Genomic DNA, 23,250 nt, shown 5'->3' with positions numbered 1-23,250 from the left:
TCTCTCTCTCAAATAAATAAATAAATAAAATCTTAAAAAAAAAAAGTCCTTATCACAGGAAAAAAAAATGTAACTATTAAGATGATGGATGGTAACTAGACTTACTGTGGTGATCATTTTACAGTGCATACAATTACTGAATCATTATGTGGTACACTTGAAACTAATATGATGTTGTATGTCAATTATACCTCAATTTAAAAAAAGAAGAAGGAAAGGAAACCAGAATAGAAAGTATGTAGAACATGGAAATGGCTGATCTTTCCAGAGTAGTAAAATGGTCCCTTGCTGCTAAGAGTGAACTCACTTCACATTTCTCCCTTGCTAGACTTAGACCAGTAACAATATTAGTACTGTTTAATATTTGGATGGAACATTTAATCCCCCCAAATCTGAAATTACCTTTCAACTACTAGCTTGCCATTTTTCACAAAAACCCTATCCTAAAAATAAAAGGCACATGTCTTTCTGGTCTCTGAGAAGCAGGAAAGCCAGCCCACTGGAGTGAAATGATTTACCTTAAGATAATAGACGAGAGGAACCCCAATCCCAGCCTCCAGCTGCCAGGAGCCTCTGTGTTTTGTGTTGTTAAATGTCTGTCTTCGCTATCTCTTCCTTGACCAATTAAGTGTAATTGAATGCAGAAATAGCATAGGGTCATTACGCTCTGGACTTAGATCTTAAAAGCTGGAAAGTTTTTATAAACTTGTTGTAAATCCAGTTGTCTAATGGGATCTATATGAAGTTAGCTATGTCTGTATGCCCTTCTCCCACAAAATACTGTATAATTAGTGTGCTTGTAGTAGTTCACTCCACCATCTTTGTAAGCTAATGACATTGTGAGTCACCCATTTATATCTTAATTTTTAATCATGTCAGTTCTTGAATGGGTATCTCCTTAGCCTGCTGATTTATTTTTCTTTCTAAAGAAAGTGGGTGGAGAAATTAATTTAGACGTTTGTTTGCAATAAAAAGAATTCATTAAAAAAAAAAAAAAGTACATTTCCCCCTCCTTTACAATGATGTTTTACCTACTTAGAATCCAGAGGCTCTGTCTTTGATTTTGTTAATATCTCCCCTCTCCCCAAATAACCTTACAACAAGTCTGAAGTAATAATGGACATTAGAATTAATTGGAGAGTATTATGATGCCATCCTATTGGAGCCAGCCTAGGACAATGAGACTAATCTACAGCAAAAAATACTTTCCGTCCCAGGCCAGCATGCATGCATGTGCGCGCACATACACACACATACACCCAGGACACACAACAGTACTTTCCCATTCTGCATGCACTGCATCTGGTGTTTTCTGTATTAAATTTTTCACAAATCTGGTTCCAATGCACCAAACTGATTTCACAATCCAACAGTGTTTAAAAATGTTGCCTTAGAATTTATTGTTTTCAAAGTTAAGAGTCCTTTATCTGTACATATTTTAATTATGTATCATTTAGCATTCTAAAATATGATGCTCATTTTCAATACTTGTTTTTATCTTGATTGATTCTCAGTAGGGCAAGAGAATTTATATTCTTATTCTTCAGTGTAATGGTAGTTTTAATCCAGTAATAAGGGGCTCATGGTTAAGTTCTTAAATGGAGCCAGCAAACACAGGAATGCAGCTCCTGGTGCTGACAGCAGGAATCCTTTTATTTTTGTGGCCACGTTGAAGATACAGCCGTGGATCCTGTTTTGTTATGTCTGTGCTATTGGTTTCATTCAGGTATCCTGGAGACTTGAGGTGATAGGGAAGATTGTGTCACTCCGGTCCTTTATGTAGTTTTTATTCGCCGCTGTTCCCAATAGTCTTCCTGCATTAACTTGTGGCAGACTTGATTAAAAGCCTCGCAGGGCCCCCTGTCCTGTAGATCTGGGTGTCAGGTCCGTGCTCCTGCTGATCCCTCTGGGGCACCTGGCTTTGCTCCATCCCTACAATAAGCCTAGGTTTGATTTTCTCAGCTGCGGGCCTCTGCGCACATCCTGTGGCAGCTGGTCTTCCTGGCCCTCCTGCCCTCACCCAGCCTTTCCTCGGCCCTCGCTGCCCGCCAGAGCCAGGAGTGTCCTGGAGGGACTGGGAAACCAAAGCAATCAGTGCTGTCTCTTGGATTCGTTCCTCTAGTGGCTTCTGCGAGGCCCAGAGAAGAGAGAAACCATTTTACTAGGATGTGGAGCCTTACCCACAGCCCCACTCAAAATAATGACTGGGATTTGGCCACTTCATGAAGATAAACTACAACTTGTCTTCGAGTCTTGAAACCTGGGTTCAACTAAATTGTTTTTTGTTTGTTTTCAGAATTTCTAAAAAGTGACGTTCAAAAAATAATTTGCATGCATTTGAAAGTGTTAATATTATAGGAAGAATTTAAGAAACTTCTCTCTGGGTCGTAGAATATTCTGTATTGGGGCGCCTGGGTGGCTCAGTCGGTTAAGCATCTGCCTTCGGCTCACATCATGATCCCAGAGTCCCAGGAGTGAGCCCCACATTGGGCTCCCTCGTTAGTGGGGAGTCTGCTTCTCCCTCTGCCCCTCACCCCCTCACCCCGCTCTCTCATGCTCTCTCTCACTCTCTCTCTCAAATAAAATCTTAAAAAAAAAGAATATTCTGTATTTCTGTGCCTTTTTTCCACAGCTGAAACAATAATAATTTATCAGTATCATCAACTATCCAGTCAGTGTTTTAATGTTTTTTACAGTTTTTTTTTCTTTAGTCAGTAGCCAGACTGTGCCACCACACTGCATTTGGTCTGGGTGACCAGATAAGTCAGTATCCAAACAAGGAAACATTTGGTAACAAAAGGGAATTCTATTCATAGTTATACTGGGACAACAGGCTTAAACCTGCATCGTCATGGACAAATTGGGATGTCTGGTCACTCTACCTTTTTCTTTTAACTGTGATAAAAAATACATAACATTAAATTTACCATCTTAAGTTAAGGTACAGTTCAGTAGTGTTCAATACATTCACATTGTTGTGCAGCAGCTCTCTGAAACTTTGTCATCTTGCAGAACCGAACTAAACACTGATTTCCCCCTTCCCCTTCACCCCTGACCTTAGTGACCACCTTTCCGCTTTGTTTCTTTCATTTTGACTACTTTCAATACTTCATATAAGCAGAATCATACAGTATTTGTTCTTTTGTGACTGCTTATTTCACTTAGCATCATGCCCTCAAGGTTCATCTGTGTTGTAGCATGTTGTGGGGATTTCCTTCTTTTTAAAGACTGCTTAATATTCAGTTTTATGTTTATGCTGCATTTTTTTTATCATCTGTTGGTGGACATTTGGGTTCCTTCTATTTCTTGGCTATTGTGGATAGTGCTGCAGTGAACATGGGTGTGCCAGTATCTCTTCAAGACCCTGCTTTCAATTCTTTTGGATGTATACTCAGAAGTAGGATTGCTGGCTCATGTGGCAGTTCTATATGTAATTTGTTGAGGAACCTCTATAGTATTTTCCAGAATGGCGGCACCATTCTAACACTCCCACCTGTAGTGCACACGGTTCCAACTTTTCTGCATCTTTTCCAACACTTGTTATTTTCTGTTCTTTTGGTAGTAGCCATCCTGAGGGTCGGATGTGATTATCTCATTGTGGTTTTCATTTCCATTTCCCTAATGATTAGTGATTTTGAGCATCTTTTCTTGTGTTTATTGACCATTTGTGTGTCTTCTTTGGAGAAAGGTCTGTTCAAGTTCTTTCCCCACCTTTTCACTGGGTCATTTGTTGGTGGTGGTGGTGGTGGAGATGGTGTCAAGTTGCAGAAGTTCCTTATATATTCTGGATATTAACCGCTAGTCAGATATGTTATTTCAATCATTTTCTCCCATTCTGCAGGTTGCCTTTTCACTCTGTTCATTTTTTCCTTTGACATGCAACAGTTTGTGAGTTTGTTTGAGTCCTATTTGTCTATTTTTAATTTTGTCAACTAGGTTACTAGTATCATCCAAGAAATCATTGCCAAGTCCAATGTCCTGAAACTTTTCTGCTATGTTTTCTTCCAGGGATTTAATAGTCTTAAGTCTTGTGTTTAAGTCTGTAATCCATTTCGAATTGATTTTTGTGTGGTGTAAGGCAAGGGTCCAAATTCATTCTGTTGCATGTGGATATCCAGTTATCTGTGTCTTTTTTTAAATCTGTAGAAACAAAAGCCTACCAGTTGCTGAAGCAGTCTACCCTTCAGGATAATATAAATCACACTGAAGACAGATTCCAAAAGATGGATGTTTCTGTGTTACAACTGTCAGGTAAGCAGGGCATATTCAGCACTCAAAGCCAGTGTCCAGGGGACTTAGGGTGGCAGCCGGTGCTGTGTTCAGGCAAGGGCGGTCATCCTTTGAAGGTTTCTGGAGATTGCTCTGTAACAAGCTGTCACCAGGTCAGACTAAACCAGTACTTTTTCAGTTCTTAATGAACAACAGTTTGGAAGTCTTCCCTCCTGGGGTATGTGCTGGCCCCCAGCATGGCAACCGCCCAAACAGAACCCTCGGATTCTACCTGGTATGTCGTGATAGTAACCTGTCACTAAGTACCACTGGAAACAGCCCAAATTCTTTCCCTTCTCTACATCTCCCAGTTCCTTAATCATCAATGGGAGCATCATGCGAGGCTACCTTCTCTCCCCAGAATGTTGGGGGACTTGGGGTTCTTTAAATGAAAATACTCTAAATCACAGTAAAGCTAAATTTTAAGCTTAAATATAGTTCCTTCAACCTAGAATTTTTGTTGGAACTGTAATTTTCTTTGTTTTCATACATTCTGTTACTGTATTTTTATTGTTTTCAGTGGTCTTTCTCTAATTACACCTTTTTTTTTAGTGTGAGTCACCTCAGCTCCCTTTGTGAAAGTAAATGCACCAATGTATGCTTTAATGACTTTCTTATTTTTACATAAACCACCATGTCGTAATTTCACCTACTGGAATAGTGATTTTTTTTTTAAAATCACGTAATTCCCAGTCCATATCCAGATTTCCCAGTTGTCTCATGAGACCTTTTTTTGAGGGACGTACTTATGGTGTATCAGATTTCACTGTCTGTCTTTGGAGAGCTGTTTCCTAGATAATATTAGTGCTAGAATCAGTTGCTGCAAAGCTCAGTTATTTTGGTTGTTTTGAGGATTCGGTAAGTCACTGCAGGTTAAATGCCCAGCATAGCGCCTCTTAGAGAAAAGTGTTCTGAGAGCGGTGGTGGTGGTGATCTCATCTCCACAAACATGAGACCATGCAGTCTGTTGCTGTAGAAAGCAGGGCCTCTGCCCCGGTGGAGGTCTTCAGCACTTTGGAAAGATACAGCACTTGTGAGCCCTCAACTGGGCTTTTCATCGCCTTCTTCACATTTGAGTCACAGAATTAGAGTCCAGAGGGATCTTAGAAAGTATTTCTCTAACCCCTCATTTTACAAATGGGGTCCTGAGAGAGAGGCCTCTCTCAGAGCGGTAGAGCCCATCAGCAGACACACACGTTTGGAAGGTGATTCCATAAGTCTGTTTGTGGTAAGTATATTTGTGACAGTTCATTGGATAGGCCCAAAGGATTAGTAAATTCGACATAAGTTATAGTCCCTTGGCTGTATATCGAACGGCTTGGTACTGTTAATATAGTAATAACTAATATATTTGTTGATTAATTATCTATTCATAAGTGAAGTGATAGGTTGTATTGTCAGGCACCCCTCATTCAGTCTCCTCGCTCTACCCTCAAAATGACGCTGTGTGCTTTGCAAGATTCCAGATTTTCTAGCACTGGGATCACAGAAGCCCTTCTCATGGTCCTGGCTGACACTGTAGTTAGATGCTACTTCTAATATTTATTTTACTGTTGGTTACAAATACTTTTTCACGTTCACGCCCACTCTAATCCCAGGGACTTCTCTGAGCTCCAAAGAAAAGCAGGAAGTGGCTGGGAGGGCAGAGGGAAATGGAAGCCATGCACCTGTGTTAGACCTCACAGGCTTGTTACAGGTAGCAGGAGGGGTGTGCATCCTGAACTCGGGAGCCCCCCCTACATCTAATTGTGGAAGAAGTGCAGATTTCAGTTACTTTTTGTGTCAGATGACTTAGGCTGTGTCTCTGGACCTGTCACTAAGACAAGCCACTTCAACCTTGTGCCTTCATTTTCACGTCTGAAAGACCTTGTCGTGTTAAGCATGTGGGGACTCTCTTCGGGCGAATGTGGATACCTTGTTAAGAGCATCACTTCACTGTGGAGGTTCTGTGAGGTGAGCAGGTTACAGGTCAGAAACTTGGCCAGTGCCTTTCCGAGCGATGCCTGTGCACTCTCCATCTGTGACACCAGTGACCACCAGTTCGGAATCAGACTGGTAGCCAACACATCCAAGGGCGCCCAGGAGGTGGGGATCAGGCCTGCCCTGTGGGGACAGTCTGGTTCCCCCTCTCCAGGGAAGAGGTGGATTGTGCATCTTTCCCCATCAACCTTGTCAGGCTGGTTAAAGAGTGGCCTTGATAGCTTTCAATGGCAGTTCATTCTCCTTCACAAGATGGAAAAAAGAGGATTTGGCAGAGATGTAACTATCACCCTGGGGTGTCAGTGACTTCTGAGACCTGGTTCCCAGCATCCATCGTTTTGGTGACCTCTCACTGCCCGTGTCCATGTGTTACAACAAGGTGGATTATTAGTGCTAGTGCCAGGGGAGAGACCATACATGTGCACGTGTGTCTTGGTCATTTAAAATAGAGCTCTTTGAGTGATTTTTACTTTTTGTGGCTTCTTTGTGTCTCAGGAACACATACACACCCCGCCACACACACACACACACACACACACACACACTTCCTTTCAGCTTTCTGCCAACATGTTGTCCCTTGCCTCAGAAGCTCCCTTGCCTTCTGTGGCTTGAACAGCGTCTTCCCCCGTCGACGTTTGTTCCACCAAAGTTGTCGTGCGGCCGCTGCGCCATTCAGTGCATTTCTTCGCTGCGTGGCGGCCAGCACTCACGCTCCACGTTTGTGCTTCTCACAGGTCTGAACATTGGCAGCGGGACATTCAAGACAAAGACAGCTAACAAAATCGCTTCGGAGGCTAGTTTTTCATCGAGCGAAGGAAGTCCTTTGTCAAGGTAAAGTCGTGAAAGCCTTTCTGGACAGTGGCGACAAGATGAGAAATGTCACTCCGTAATGAATGAAACTCTGGCTGCGTATTATTTTGTTGTGTGACTCGAGAAAAGGTTACGGTTTGGGTTTCTGTTGATCTGAAATAACAGTTGAAACTTCAGTCTACCTTTGAAAATATTTGCACCAGAGCCAAGCATTGTTTTGCAGCTGTTGTTTCGTTGGTTTAAGACTCAATTGACACCTCAGTGAACCACAAATTAGCGTCTACAGCTGCTCGCGGTAGGGCTGCTTAGAGACCACACAATGGAGGGTGTCGGAAAAGGGCAGAGAGAAAACATCGGGCCTTAAAAGAAATAAAGTGGCCTGTTTCTTCTTCCTGAGGTGGCTGACATATATACTGGCAACTGCTGGGGATTTGTTTTCGTATTCCTCTTTTTCACCAAGCCTTTGGGCTGGGTTACCCTTTCCTTTCCTGCGACTTCCCTGCTTATTGACCAGAAAGAACAAAATTTATCCTTTCACATCTGTGGAAACTGTAGCCCTTCTTGTAAGTTTTCCAGGCTACAATAAGCGAGTTGGTGAGTTGTGTGCTGGATTTGTCATCGACATGAAATACTGACTGTGCAGTGGTGTTGGGTCAAAAAGAATTTATCAATGGGAATAGAAGCAGTTGTCTGAGGAGATACCTACCCGTTTTGGCTTCGGGCTGCATGTTGCTTAAAACCACACAAATTTCCTTTTGTGATAACAGTTCTCATTAAAGCGATGCCCTTTAGATGATTGCATTACTTTTGAATGAGCTTCTTACCCTGATGAAATTTTAAAACAGAAACTTTACATTTCTAATGTCGCATATAGTGTCCCATAAGACAAAGTGATTTGATCCAGAAATCTAGTATTTTTAAAATGAAAGAAAAAAAAAATCCTGCTTTCACTTTTATTTTGAAAAACATTGTAATATTTTTAGGACTCGGAATATCTTAAAATGAGATTGATTTTCTAAAATTAGATTGTTTAGAAACCTGGCAAGTTCAATTTTAGAAAATCACTCACATAGTTCTCAGAAATTAGCATCTGTAATACCTGGGTTTTCATCCATGTTTTTGAAGGAAGTGGGAGGAAATGAATCATGGGACAGGAAGAGTGCTAAAGCGTTATGTTTTTTGGATTATACTGTAAATTCAAGTTCTGGGTCTTCTAAGGGTAGTGAATTTAATACTTTAAATTTAAATTTAATACTTTAAAGGTAGTGAATTCTACAGGTAGTTTCGGGGCTTCCTCTTATCATTTGGCTTAATAACACATCCTGTAGTTGTTACAGATAGTTAGAAGTGCTCTTTTCCATTATATCTTAGGGGCACGAAAAAGCTCAATTCTTCTTTACCTTGTCTTTATAGGTATACGTGCTTGAGGCAGTTTTAAAATACATTTAGAAAGCAGCTGGGCCCCAAGAACATTTCCTCAGGCTTGTGTCTGTATTTCACTAAATTCACACTGTCTTCCCCCTTCATTCCGAGTCAAGGACCTATCGTTCCTGCATGAAATTAATTTTCTAAATAAATTACAAGTCATCTCATCACCCCCTTTAAGAAGGGAAAAAAAAAAAAAAAAAGGTCTTCAAGGAACCTTTGGTTCTAGACCCTTGATGATAATCCAGTGATGAAAAGGCCTGGGCGTTGAGTGTGTGGGTTTGGCGTGCTGTTTGTCATGGTGTGGTTCCTGTGCTGGGTTTGGTGGTGTTAGTATAGCACCCTGGGCTTTGGAGGGCTCTGGGTTTGCTGTTTGTGCCTGGATTCACTGAAATTTCTTAGAGGCTTACATTTACGGATCCCACTTACTGCAGTCACTCCTCGTGCTTTATTGCTTTTACAAGTGGTCTCGAAACCCAGTACTTCAGAATAAACATAACAGTGCAGGGCTGCTGTAGCACTTTTAAAAATTCTTCTATGCTCTATTTTGTCAGTGAGCTGATGAGCAACCTCAAAAAAAAAAAAAAAAGACCCTGCTGGACCTTAAAAAAAAAAAAAGGGCTTCCTCTGATGTCCTAGAGACAATAATTATGATGTGCTAGTTAAGCCCAAACTACAGCTGAGGGATTTTACTTTAAAGCAGCGGCTTGGGTGCAAAAATGCATTTATAGCTCTTTGTCTGCACCTCATTATGTGTGGGCCTGATTCATTAAGTAATTGGTTTGCAGTTGTTTACATGAGTATTAAGGCCTTCTTTTCAGCCGCCTTTGAGAGATACATTGTGCAAATGTTGCCTGTGATGAATGCAGAATGAGGGCCAGAGGGTCCGTCCTATTGGCTAAACAGTGCACTCTGTTGAAAAGCCAGAGAAAGGGATTGGGTGCTGCTTTGCATAGCAATGACTTTCTTAATAAGCGTTACAGATTAATACACACAAGCTATAAAAGATGCAAAGAGATACTCTTAGCACATTTATACATGCTCATTTCATTGTGATGGTGGTGTGATCCGGGTGCTTTCATATTCCGTTTTTCAGAGCAGCAGCTTCAGTGCATGAGCCGTAATAGAATCCGATGTTTATTGTATTATAAATCACGGGCAAGTAGGCAGATCGGCAACAGTTTATTATTAAAGATTCTTTCAGTGTAAATCTTTTTCTACCATTGTATTTGCTTCAGCAAAATCATTTTGTGGTTGAGTGGGGATGAAAGGCATAATGTACGAAGGAGTGAGTCCTAATAGGAAGCCGTTCTCCAAGTAAAGACCACTTGTTCCCTTTTGTTCAGGGGTGCATGCCAGAGCTTCCTCTCCTCTGCAAACATTGTCTCGCTTTACCTTCCCCAGGAAGCGGTTTTCATGCTCCCGGATCCATTTATTCAACGGAAAGTATATTTTAACAGCCTGCCATGTAACTTCAGTTTACTGGCTGGATCAAGATAACATTTTATGGAAAGAAAAGGATGTGTGCTTGCAGCATAATTGCCTGGGGGAAAGGTAGCAGAAGTCACCCAGGGACGGCACCCTGGCAGGGCCGCTGTGGGTGGCATTCTGTGCCCACCCTGCAGTCACAGGCGTGGCCAGTGGAGGGCGCCAAGCTGCAGCTGATGCTCTGGTGAGGACCGTGGTATCTCTCTTCTTGCCTGGTCACTGTGCCATTTTCCCTTGGGATAATACAAAGATCACAAGGAATTGGTACCAGTGAAATAAAAATGCAGTTTTCCTGGAAGTCCTTTAGGTTCTCCTATTAAAGCCCCCATTCTCCGTCTCTGGCTAAACAAATCTGCATTCTCCTTAAATGCTATTGGATAAGCAGCTGCCTAAATATCCTACATGTTTCTCCTCACAAACCCACATACTTTATTTTTTCTACACAGAGCATGGAAGAACAGTCACTTACTTGACTAGCTGAGTTAACAAGTTGACCCCAGGCAGCTAAAAAAAAATGGCATTTGCTGCAGGGTGCCTGGCTAACCATCAGGGGGCGCTCGGACTTTGTCAAATTAAAACTGTGTTAGCCTTCAGTCTGCTCTTAAAACTTAAAATTAGTATTTACAGAGATTTGTTGGCATACTCGTGGGTTTTTTTTTTTCCTTTCTGAATTATTTTATGCCTTCTATTTTTCAGAAATATATGTCTCTTCTGAGGAAAATTTTAGCTGAAGATGCTATTTGAGACATTTTAATACTGATTCTAGCTAGCAATCAAATCATTAAAAATTAGAATTCAGAGTTTAGAGACCACATCTTCTCATTAGATAGTTATTTTCAGTCTTAGATTAAGAGCCTTGAACTGGAAGGGCACGTCCTACTAGGAGCCCCTCCTCATTGTCCCCAACACCATAGACCCTGCCCTTGGCAGGATCCTAAGAGTCTCATTGCCAGACTCCACTAACATGACCTCGAAGTCACAATAACTTAGGTAGTTTGCTAACAGGCTGTGGACACTTTTTTTCCTTTAAAACAATGATATTGACCATGAGGTTGAGAGTCATTGTGTTACTAATATTAGGACATCCCCCAGGTCTGTTTTCCAGATTCCTCCTCCCACAGGGCCAAGAATTGAGTGTCTGACACCCTAGCCTGACTGTTGCACGTCTGATGCTGAACCCTCAAGGGTTCCCATTGCCCACACCCCCACTCAAGCACTGCGTGTCCTTTTGTCTGCAGTGCCCCCCAGCCTGCTCCCCCATATCCTTGTGCCCATTGGACAGCCTCATGTCATGCCTTCATACAACCTGCTGGGTCATGTGCCCCAGCTTCTAGTCCTGCTCTTTTGCCAGAATGCTTCTGCCCCCACTCTTTCACCTGGCCAATGCCTACTAGACTGTCAAGGCTTAACTATTAACCTTCTAAAAGCTTCATAAGAGGATCTGGTCATACACCCGTCCTATGGCCCCATGGCTATTTCTAGCATCATCTGTAGCATAGGGGTGGTAGCCATTTGCAGGTACCTTGCCCCCACTGGGGCATGGGGGGCTTTTCTCGGTCACCAGTGCTCAATAACCATTGGACTTGCTGAGTGAATGAACATCTGTATACAGCTCCACCGTTCACTCAAGCATTTGCCTTAGATGCCCTCACCTCTGGGCAGCATCACATAACCCAGCCGCAGGGAATCATGCACTCCACGAAGGTCTCTGCACGAGCTTGTGGAAGAGGGAAGGCCGGGGGCACATGCACGTTTCCCAAGGGAGACTCTTGCAGTCAACTTTGACTGGATGCGCTCTGCTCACACACTCTGCATTTGGCTTCCAGGGAGCACACTGGGCGTACACACTTAGAGTGCCTTCCTGCAGTCCTTGCCTGACTGCCATCCTGTCTGTTGGGGAAAGGATGTCTGGCTCCTGGCCCTGAATTTGACAAGGGCTTGTGGGCTCTTCGCACGTATTGGGGGCCTGGATGTTGCCCCCTAATTCTGCTGCCATCAATTCTTAGCCCACCCCGCAGTTGCCTTCTTTGGCTTGTGTCACAGTTCTTATCATGGTGTCTGTCTCCCCACTGGAGCATGAGAGGCCCAGGCAGAATCAAATGTGTCCTGTTTGTTGCTGCAGCCACAGCACAGAGCTGATGTGTAGTGTCATCTGTGTGGGATTTATGAGAGAGTGAACGAGTGAGTGAGCCAACGAATGAACAACCCATTGCAGATGAGATGCTCGGCCCACCTGCGTGTGCCAGGCCCGCCAGAGGCAGTCTCTTCCCCCAGGCCTCCTGCCCCATTAGGCTCCTCGAGGAGGAGACTCCATTCATCTCAGGCCTGTTTCCTTTCAGTCTGTCCACAGACTTTCCCTTTCCTTGGTCACTGTGCCAGAGGACCTGTCACCTCCGCTTAGACCCCGTGACTGCACATCACTAAACCAAGCACATGCCCTTGTTCACCTGAAAGTTGCGACCCTGTGGCAGGGCCATTCCCCGAGGCCTGCCGTACCCAGGCTGTTGAGCACGAGTGTCTCGAAACTTACCAGGACACTGCAAGGAAGGCAGAAAATGGATGCTCAGAGAAGTAGGGAACTTGCCCAGGGCCTCACAGGGAGCGGAGTTGAGCACGGGGAGTAGAGGCTGTCTGGCCCCAGAGTTGACACTCTCCCATCAGCAGTCCCGCACTGGGACAGGGACCAGCTGTCCCAACCTAGGTTCTCCCCACCCTGCTGTGTGCCCACTTCTCACCGGTTCCTGTGGGGACAGGTGTTTGCAACGTGTGCCTTTGGGAAGTGTCAGTGCGCTGGGAGGAGCTCTGTCCCACTTCTGCCCCTCCATCTGCTGGTTCTGTGAGTCTTGGGACACATCCCTCACTCAGCCTCTCTGGGCCCCACCACCCAGACAGTGAAAGTGCTGGATTGATAATCCATAAACGCTCTGCTATAATTTCATAATAGATTTCCTAGAAACTCATAGGTTTTCCATGTCTCATTTTTGTCTCTACTTGTTGGTTCCACAAAGCAAAACTTCATGTTTACAATAGGTCTTATCTATCTGTGTTGATGTTGACTATGTTGACTAAGTAACTGTTTCTAGCTATGTTAGCCTTTTGCTTCTATAAAATGAACATTTGACACACATAATTTCAGCTATTTCTTTAACACTCCGTGTCGCCATGGTTGCATACGTAGGTGTCAGGCACTGCTCTTAGACTAGAACCTGCTAAGACCCTGGCCAACCTTAACTTCTTAAGTTCAGCAAGGATGAGCACAGAGTTGTCCTAATCTGGTTTATCAATGGCAGGGAAATTTATAAACAATTACTGAAATGCCTCATAAAATAAGACAACGTGATGGACAGACAGAGGGAAGCTATGTGATAAAGCTAATATGGCAACAGGTAAACAATTGAGCATGCCCTTCATGGGTACATGGTGTTCACTGTATAGCTAAGGGGAGAAATTGCCAAACTACTGGGAAATTCTGCAGAATTTAGAAGTAAAGTCTAAAGTCAACTTCTAGGGAAAAAAGTCAAGTCTGCTATTTTGGATTCTAAGAGTTACCCATGAAAGACCATGCAGGGGAAAGGCAGGCCCTTCAGTGGGCTGCAACTATGGCACACATCACCCATGCAACAGGCTTGGTGCACTGTGGCCCCAGGGCCAAGGTTGGGCCTGGCCACTGTACTGATCCCGTACAGCCAGCAAACTGAGAGTGGTTTTTACATTTTTAAGTGGTTGGGGGAAATCCAAAGAAGAATAATGTTGCACGAAAGTCCTATGAAATTCAAATTGTAGTGCCTGTCGGTGAGGTTGAACTGTAATACAGCCTCGTCTACCAATTTACACATTGACCATGGCTGTTGTCGTGCCACAACCACAGAAGCGAGCAGTTGTGACTGAGACGATAGGGCCCACAATGCCCAAGCCATTTGCTCTCTGGCTCTTTACAGCAAACCTCTGCCAACCCAGGCTTGATAAGATGGAAATGTTCCTTGCCTGCTCTCGGGGAAGATGAAGCAGTCAGATTCCAAGCACGTGTGATGGACTGTGGTGACCCTCTCTCATGGCCTATAAGACTAACTCTTCCATTTCTTACGCTTTCCGAAGTGAAGAATTTTTTTTCTCTTATTTGCTGTAGTAGCTAAACAAGTTGGCTATGTCCAGTATTCCAGGGAAAGTTCTCCCACCATGCCCATTGGCCTCATCTGAGCTTTACACATTAGGTGCAGCTTCGAAAGAACTGTTGACCCGAAGAATTGTGTGTGTGATTCAAATCAAATTTGGGGTGGGTTTCCCACAGGGAAAAATAATTGCCCCAAAGATGTGGGGATGGAGTAAGAAACACCTGGAAGCATAATCCACCTTTCTCAGTGGGTGAACTACACATGTTTAGTTCTGCAACATATTTCTTGCACATTTCCAGTAAGAAACGTGAACAACCTGATTCTGAAGTCCCATAGGTAGAAACCTGCAAATCAAATACTGTGTCAGCAAATATTGGTCAGGCATCTTTAAGCAGGGCCCTGCTCTTGGTGAGGTTCCTCTTTCATTCTGTACATAATCCCTGAGCACCCTTGCAAAGCACTGGGTCACCCAGGTGAGCCGAAACAGGTATGGTCGCTCATGGAGCTCACACTCTAGAGGGGGAGTGATCACACATGTGTTAGTTACACAGATGCATGTGAAATGGCAACTGGGATGAGGACTCAGTGGTGGCGGTGGGGGAGGGGAGGGATGGGTAGGCTGTAGCAGAAGGACCCAGCCAAGTCTGGGGATCAGCCTTGGAGGTGCTATTCAGGATTTAGGTTTTTTTGCCAAGAAACAATGGGAAGGCATCAAGGGGCTTTAGCGAGGAAGTGGAGTGATCAGGTTTGTGTTTCGACAATTTCACTCTTGCTTCCGAGTGGAAAATGGAGCATAGGGGACATGGTGTTTGTGGCATCACCAGCTAGGGGCTGTTACAAATTCCAGGCGAGAGATGCTGGTGTAGTTGGCTGGTAGCGGCAGTGCAGAGGGAAGAGCAAGGACTTCAGGAAGTACTGGGAGGTACATTGGCGGGACCTAGGGGCTGATTGGGTGCAGGAGGGCCAGGAGTGGAAAGGGTTGGGGAGGGAGCAGAGGGTCCAGGTGCCTTTGGCTGATACAGGAGGGGCCTGGCCTGGCAGGGGAAGGGAACCACACTGGAGAGATTGTGAATTTGGTCGTGGATGGGCATGTTGACCACAAGGCACTTTGGAGGCAGCCAAGTAGAGCTAGCACATGAGCACTGGCCACGTTTCTGGAGCTCAGAGAAGTGGCCGGGGCCGTCGGGATCTGGCCTGTGCTCACCGGCTACCACATCCCACCACATCCTCCTCCTCCATCCCGGCCTGTGAGGTCCGCTCCAGCTTTCAGTGCAGAATCCAGGAGGTGCCCTGCCTTCTCAGGGATCCTGCAGCCACCCATCACCCACCCTATGCTCCCAGTTCTCCCAGCCCTTGGCGCTTTTGCCCATTCCCCCTGCAGCTCTCATTACTTGGACTACAGCTGGAAAATTACTGCTCTCTGTACCCCACCAGCATTGTCACAATCCGCCTCTGCCCCTGGCATCTGGACCAGTGTCCTCATGAAATGGGAAATAGGTAAACAGTAGACAGACAACCCAGTAGTTGCATTTAGGGTGTGTGTGTGTTCGTGGGGGGCGGCTAGGACTTGATGTCGGATGGACCCATGTGGGTGGCGGCCACCTTCCCTGCCACCTCCAGGACTGCTGGTGAGTGCCAGGCTCTCTCCAGTGGCCGTGGGGCTGCCCCCTCTGTGTGGGGAAATAGCCGCAGGCTGCTAGGTGGTCGTGGCAGGGCATGAAACAGGCGCCAAGTTTAAAGGAAGCATTGACAGATATTGAGCCTAGAAAAATGATACCTGAGTGGAGCTTATTTTACAAGAAAAAAAAAAAAACCAAACCCATAAATTACGGCAGCTATGGCAAACAGCAGGTTTTTAAGCCATACGTTAGCCATGGGGAGGGAGAAGATGAGTTCACAGGGTTTCCTATGTCAAGAGGACCAGGATCCCGGCCAGAGCAGGAACTGTGCACATTGGGGTCTGTCTTTTCTTCATTCTACTCATCTAAAAGGCTGGATGGAATCTGTTTTAATGAAATAATCTGTAAATGTGAATGCCAGCAAATACCTTGGCAGGAGCACGTTGCTAGGTATTAGATGCCGTAGATGCTAGCATTTTGTGCATGGGATACCCAGAAGCCTACACATCGGTGTCCAGGATACTTGTGTTTTTCTCCACCATGCCTTAGTATATTTATTTAAGCATGCTGAGAGTTTATTCTGAACTCCCTTGTTAAGCTGTTAAGGATTGCCATCACTGGCTTGACAGAGATGAGTCTTAACTTCCTCACCAGCTCCTCATTGTGTTCCCTCCTGGATTCTCTACTTCAGGTATTTTACTTGCAGCTTGTCTCAAAGTGCCAAAGCTTTGCCCGTTTGTGTTTTTGAGAGGGTTGTTGACGGGAGGTCAGTGCTCTGCCTCACTGACCATGTGCTTGTTGTCCAGCACTGCGGGCGGCACCCACAGGGAGCAGTCTGACCCAGTCTCTGCAGAGCCAGCAGGGAACACACTCAGGAACCCTGTGATGCTGTCACAATAGGGACCCACCCACCAAAGCATCAGCAAATACCTCCGGCCGCTGCAGTCCTTACATTTTCTTCTTGCTCTTAAGACTTGGGGAGTACGGGGGTGGGGGGGGGACGCCTGGGTGGCTCAGATGGTTAAGTGTCTGCCTTCGGCTCAGGTCCTGATCCCAGCCCCACGTCCCCACGTCGGGCTCCTGGCTCAGCAAGGAGTCTGCTTCTCCCTCTCCTTCTGCCGCTCCCCCTGCTCGTGCTCTGTCTCTCTCTCTCTCTGTATCTCTCTGTCTCAAATGAATAAATAAAATCTTTAAAAGAAAGAAAAGACTTGGGGAACACGCATAAAATGCCTGGCCCTTCAGTGTACCGCATGTGCTTCTTTGCTGATATGCTCATTGTAAAAATATCACTCTGTTCGTCACATTTTTTCAGGACTTAGGCTATTTCTTTGTTTTTCAGGCATGAAAATGAAAAGAAATTAACTACCAATTTAGAGTTTAAAGGTAAGAGAATTCATTTTGTGTTTTAACGGAGAGTTGTTGAGGACCTTTTATTTGTTTTCTGCACCCTCATGTAAGGGCTGTGATGGTGCCTATGATCACAGGGGGCCCCTGCAGCTCCCCCCGGGGTGGTGTGGTCTCTGAGGGGATTGGAGGGCACCATTCTTCAGTGACAGGGCTGGGACCTGACAACACACAGGGGTGCCTCAGGCCATGTGGCTTAGCATTCTAATTTGCAAGTATGAATTTGCAGGGTATCCTGGCCTCCACATCCAACTGATTGCCAACAGTGGTATATTCTACCTATGAAATGTTTTTTGCCTCTGTCCCCAACCTCACAGCTAATGCCCCACAAGTACCCACTGCTCATGACAGGACAGGGCTCCTTGACTGGTTTCCTCACATCCAGCCCCTCCCCAAGTCCTGATTGCCCTCCACCTGGCCACCAACATCTAAAACTTCATTGAACCTTCTTACCATCCTGGTGAAAAATTGCTAATGCCCCCCACTAGGTGCAGGATAGGGTCTATAACTTTCTCCCTTTGTGGTCTGGCCTTTCCCTTCTTTCCAGCTCAGTTCCTTCCAAGGTCTTGTCCTCTTCGGGTTGAGTCACAAGCAGCTTTTTCCAAATATAGGCATACCTCAGAGATATTGCAGATTCGGTTCCAGACCACTGCAATAAAGCCAAATAAAATTTTTGGTCTCCCAGTGCCTATAAAAGTTGTGTTTACACTATACTGTAGTCCCTTAAGTGTACAGCAGCATTATGTATTAAAAAAAAATGTTAATTAACATTAATTAATTTAAAATGCATTAATTTAAAAATTATTAAACACTTTATTGCTAAAAGATGCTAACCGTCATCTGAGCTTTCAATGAGTCATAATCACTGATCACAGGTCACTGTATGAAATATAATAACAACAGAAAAGCTTGGAATAATGAGGAAATTACTAAAATGTGACACAGAGACACAAGGTGAGCAATTACTGTTGGAAAAATGGTGCCAATAGATTTGCCTGATGTAGGGTTGCCACAGATCTTCCAGTTGTAAAAAACACAATCTCTGCGAAGCACAGGAAAATGAGGTGTACCTGGACACCACACTTGCACCTCTGTGCCTTTGCTCATGCCGTTCCTTCCCTTTTCCTTAGCACCGTGAGCTCCTATTCAGCTTTGAAGCCCCAGCTCACAGGGAGAATTTCCTCCACCTTGCATGCCAACACTGTGGCATGTCCCCTGCAGAGCTTGGGCTCGTTCTACTTCTGTCAGCCTAGACCCCCTCCCTAGTGGGCTGTGATCGAGAGCATGGGTGTGAGTCTGACAACCTGGGTGGGACTGGTAGCTTGAACATCCACTAATGCTGTGATTGGGGCCAGTCTCCGCCTGTTTGCTCAGTAGATGGAGGCATTCCCAGGTTGGTACAAGGATGAAATGGGCTGGATATAAGAAGTCATCACAGAATGGCAGGCAGTGAGTGCCAAGGAGATATCGGTGGTCATGGAGATGGTCAGTGTAGCAGACTGTGTCCCCCCACATCCCGTCCGGCCGCCTTGGCGATCACAGCGCATCTCGGGCGCACCTGTGGCCTTCAGCGGGGACAGGCAGCTCTGCACATCTGCGTCAGGGCTTTGTCTGGTCACGGGAGCAGGCCCAGCCCTCAGGGCCAGGGAGTAGATGCCCTGCTTGAGAATAACCCTCAACCAATGAGAAATGGAAGTTGGTCAGTGAATAACCCCACCTCCTTACTCTTTGTTGGGACAGTTTGAGGAGAGTTCTGAGTCTCTCAGAGGGTGCCCTACAGGACTGAGCCACCTTGTCCACTGCCCGCCCCCTCGTGAACACACCCTCTCTTGGCTTCCTCTCTTCTGCATTGCTCTTCCAGCCCCTCCCATTGTTCCCAGGATCACCTCCCAAGTAACCGTGTGCACCCACGGCCTGGTCTCAGCACACACCTCACTGCTCTTCTTCCCCCGTGCCTTCTCTTTTCCCCTCTGCTCTTGTGGAGACCAGAGGGGATCAAAGTGCCAGAGCGGCTGAGCTGAGGCGGGCCCCGGCCTGATGAAACCCCCAGCTGACCCTTCCGTGGTAATCCTGGCCTTAAAGCCCTATCCTACAGTAAGGAGCTGGGCACAACAAAAAGGGAAGGAAATATTCTGCAGTGTTTTCCATAAAAAACACTGAAATGTGTGAATTTGTGCAGTACTGACACACATTCCAGATGCATCTGTCAGGTTCATCCCTCGGTGTCCCTGGTAGGCCTTTTGCAGGCCAGTGCTCTGATTAACCTGTCCGGCTGATGAAGCCCAGCTGTTCAGATGGAGAGATGTTAAATAGCTGCCTGGTTTTCTCTTCCAGGCTTCTGGTGTGAGTCTGATGACAGTAACTCAGAAATTGAAGCTGCATTACGTCCTAGAAACCACAACACATCCACCGATGATTTTGATGATTTTTATGACTAATAAGCAGTAACAACTGTTGGGAATAAAGTCATCAAACAAACTCAAGCCCTGTGTTCATATGTGATACCCTAAATAAACATGTCTTTTTAAGCTTTCTAATTGTTTGATGGGAAAACTTGGGACCGCATTGCTACTGAGGTGAAATTTTGTGGCGTAAACATAAACTAGCATATTCATTTGAAGTGCTATCAAAAGCAAAGTGATGAATGCGGTGCCCATCAAAATTCAAGTTGGTTTCTTTGTGGAAATTGACAAGGTGATCCTAAAATTCATATGGAAATCCAAGGGAACTAGAATAGCTAAAACAGTCTTGAAAAAGAACACAAGAGTTGGAGTACTCACACTTCCCAATTTTGAAACTTACTTAAAAACTGTAGTAATTGAGACAGTGTGGGACTGGAATAGACATATAGATCAATGAAATATCGATTTATATATAATCTAGATAATCCAGAAATAAATCCTCACATATATGGTCACTTAATTTTTGACAAAGGCATAAATCATTCAGTGGGAAGAAAATGATCTTTTCCACAAAGGGTGGTGGGACCACTGGATAGCCACCTGCAAATGAATGAAGTTCACACTGTATACAAAATTAACTCAAAATGGATCAAGACCTAAATGTAAGAGCTAAACTATAAAACTCTTAGAAGAAAACATAGGTGTAAATCTTTGTGACCTTGCATTAGGCAATGGTTTCTTTGTTATGACACCAAAAGCCCTTAACAGAGAAAAACAGATATATTGGACTTCACCAAAATTAAAACTTTTTTGCTGCAAAGGACACCATCAGGAAAGCAAAAACAATGGGAGAAATACTTGCAAATCATAAACCTAAAAAGAGACTTGTATCCAGAGTATATAAAGAATTTTTATAACTCAAAAGGACAACTAACCCAGCTTAAAAATGAGCAAAGGATCTGAATCGATGTCGCTCCAAAGAAAATATACAAATGACTAATAAACACGTGAAAAGATGCTTGACATCATTAGTCATCAGGGAAATGCAAATCAGAATCACAGGGTATCCTCATTCCCATGTGATGGCTAGAATCAGAAAGGTCAAAAAAAAACAACAAAAAAACAGGGGCCCTAGGTGGCTCAGTCAGTTAAGCATCTGCCTTCAGCTCGGGTCATGATCCCAGAGTGCTGGGATCGAGCCCCGCATCGGACTCCCTGCTCAGTGGGAAGTCTGCTTCTCCCTCTCCCTCTGCTGCTCCCCCGGCTTGGGCTCTCTCACTCGCACTCTCTGTCTCTCAAATAAATAAAATCTTTAAAAAAAAAAAAAGAAAAAGGTCATACAGGTGTTGGTGAGGATATGGAGAAAACCCCTCACACTGCTGGTGGGGATGTGAGACGGTGCAACAACTTTGGAAAATACCGGCAATTCCACAAAAGGGCCAAAAGGTGGGAAGCAGTTATCAGGGAAATCCCCATTTACCCCAGCGCCTGTGAAGCCCAGTGGGATCTCAGGACAGCCGGCACAGCATCTGGAACATTTCTTTGGGTGTTTACGTAGCTCCCATCTGAAAAATAATAGGTGAAATAAGTAAGTTTCCTTCAGCCCTCTGACCCAGGAAGTGGAGTATAATTCTTCCCTCCCCCGCCCCCAGCGTGGGCTGGACTTGGTGACTCATTTCCACTAGATATGGCCGACACCACTAACCAAGTCACCATAGTTTAATGTCACCAATGAGAGGTCATGTGCTTGTCACCCCTGTTATACTGCGGCAAGAAGGATACTTTGCCTCTGTGGTGTTCTCTCCAAAAACTCAATAACCAGAGTCTAATCATGAGAAAAAAAAAAAAATCAGACAAACTCCAATTGAGGGACCCTGAGGTAAATGTCCTGTTCTTAAGACTGTCAAGGTCATGAAAATCAAGAAAAGACGGTGTCACAAGCCAGCGGAGACATGATGACTAAATGCAATGTGGGATCCTAGGTTGAACCAAAAAAAAGGCATTAATGGAAAATTTAGGGAAACCCAAAGGAAGTTTGGAGTTTAGTTGACAATAATGTACTAGTGTGTGTTCTTAGTTTCTACAAATGAACCATGGTAACATAAGATCAGGGGGATGTAACATTAGAAACCAGGTAATACAAGAACTCTCTGTATTACCTGTATTATCTTTGCAACTTTTCTAAGCTCTTCTAAATCTAAAATTATTCCACACACAAAAATCCAGCAGTAAACATTGACAAGTGGGTGATACCCTTCCAGACTGTCTCTGTGTATAAATGTTTGTTTTCTAAATCATCTTAGACATTTCTATTTTTAATTCTAAATCTTACCAGAAAATAAAACAGCCCTTCAGCCAGGACACTAACCAGGTATTTGTCAGCAGTGGTAACAGAAAGCACAGAGTCCTACATCTGGACACCTTTTACTGGAGATCACATGTCATGTGTACTGATGATGATCCAGAAAAAATCCTTGGTTTGGTGCTAATCCACCACTTTGCTAACAATCTTACTTCTGAATAGTGGTAGAGTAGTCTTGGGGCCCAACACCGTTAGCAGGCAAATTTTCCAGCTAAATTTAATATTCTTTTTTCAGTTACTTTCTATTTTTCTCAAGTGACCCTGATTTAAAATGAATAGGAATAATATAAAGTTTCCTTTTTATATACATTTTAGGGAAAAGAAGATAATCAACTTTTTAAAATACACTAAGAAGGGGCGCCTGGGTGGCTCAGTTGGTTAAGTGACTGCCTTCGGCTCAGGTCATGATCCTGGAGTCCCGGGATCGAGTCCCGCAAGGACTCCCTGCTCAGCAGGGAGTCTATTTCTCCCTCTGACCCTCCCCCAGCTCATGCTTTCTCTCTCTGTTTCATTCTCTCTCTCAAATAAATACATAAATAAATAAAAATACACTAAGAAAATAACAGTACAAGGGATAGGAGGGCTTGGCTAAGTGGATGGCTAAGCTCTGCTCTGCTGTGTTCACCAGACAACTCTCTGATCCATTTTGAGGTCTCCAGGGCCTTCAGTTTCTGGAGGGTCAGCATGGACCCGTGGCTGGTCTTGTTTACCCAGGTAGAGGCAGTGGGACAATATAAGTTCATAAACTCTTTATATGAAACACTCCCCTCTACCCTTACACCACTACCACAACTCACAATGCTCCGGACCCCAGATGTGGGGGGTTCTCCCACACCAACCAGTTCCCTGACACTGGCTGGGTGTCCTGCAATGCGATTTGATTCTGGCACCACCTGCACTTAGTGCAGACCTCACAGATGAAGGGCTCAGTTCCACAAGAATGAACCCCTACTTCAGACACCAGCCACAAGTCATAGGTCCCCAGGTTACCCACAACTTCTGTCGGACTTGGCTGCAAAGCTGGATTCCCACAGTCCCTCCTTGGTTCTGATAATTTGCTAGAATGGCTCAACAGAACTCAGGGAAACACTGAATTCCTTATACTGGTTTATCGTAAAAGGTGTGGTAAAGGACACAGATGAGCATCCAGATGGAAGTGATGCAGGGGACAAGGTATGTGGGAAGGTACACAGAACTTTCTGCTCTCGCCAGGCTGGCCACTCTCCCAGCACCCCCATGTGTTCGGCAACCTGGAAGCTTCCAACCTCATACTATTGGGAATTTTAGGGAGGCTTCATCATGTAAGCATGACAGATTAGCAACCCCACTTCTAGCTCCACCCGCTTTCCAAAGAACATGGGGCTGAAAGTTTCAAGCTC

The 23,250-nt window shown here is 44.7% G+C and overlaps 1 protein-coding gene across 2 annotated transcripts in view; it reads left to right on the top strand.

The window, feature by feature from the left end:
* The window catches only part of KIZ (kizuna centrosomal protein), a 130,225-nt gene extending 110,584 nt beyond the window's left edge, over positions 1-19,641 (top strand). For both annotated transcript variants that reach the window (XM_035005748.1, XM_035005749.1), the window contains 4 exons: positions 4,147-4,251; positions 6,984-7,080; positions 17,043-17,086; positions 19,442-19,641. In XM_035005748.1, coding sequence (XP_034861639.1) covers positions 4,147-4,251; positions 6,984-7,080; positions 17,043-17,086; positions 19,442-19,545 — 350 coding nt within the window. In that variant the 3' untranslated portion in view covers positions 19,546-19,641. The remainder of the gene's footprint in view (positions 1-4,146; positions 4,252-6,983; positions 7,081-17,042; positions 17,087-19,441) is intronic.
* Positions 19,642-23,250: the final 3,609 nt, after the last annotated feature.

Source organism: Mirounga leonina, unplaced genomic scaffold (assembly GCF_011800145.1).
Source record: "Mirounga leonina isolate KUSES-001 unplaced genomic scaffold, KU_Mleo_1.0 Mir_150, whole genome shotgun sequence".
NCBI classification, from domain to species: domain Eukaryota; kingdom Metazoa; phylum Chordata; class Mammalia; order Carnivora; family Phocidae; genus Mirounga; species Mirounga leonina.
This window is presented reverse-complemented; position numbering and strand designations above follow the sequence as displayed.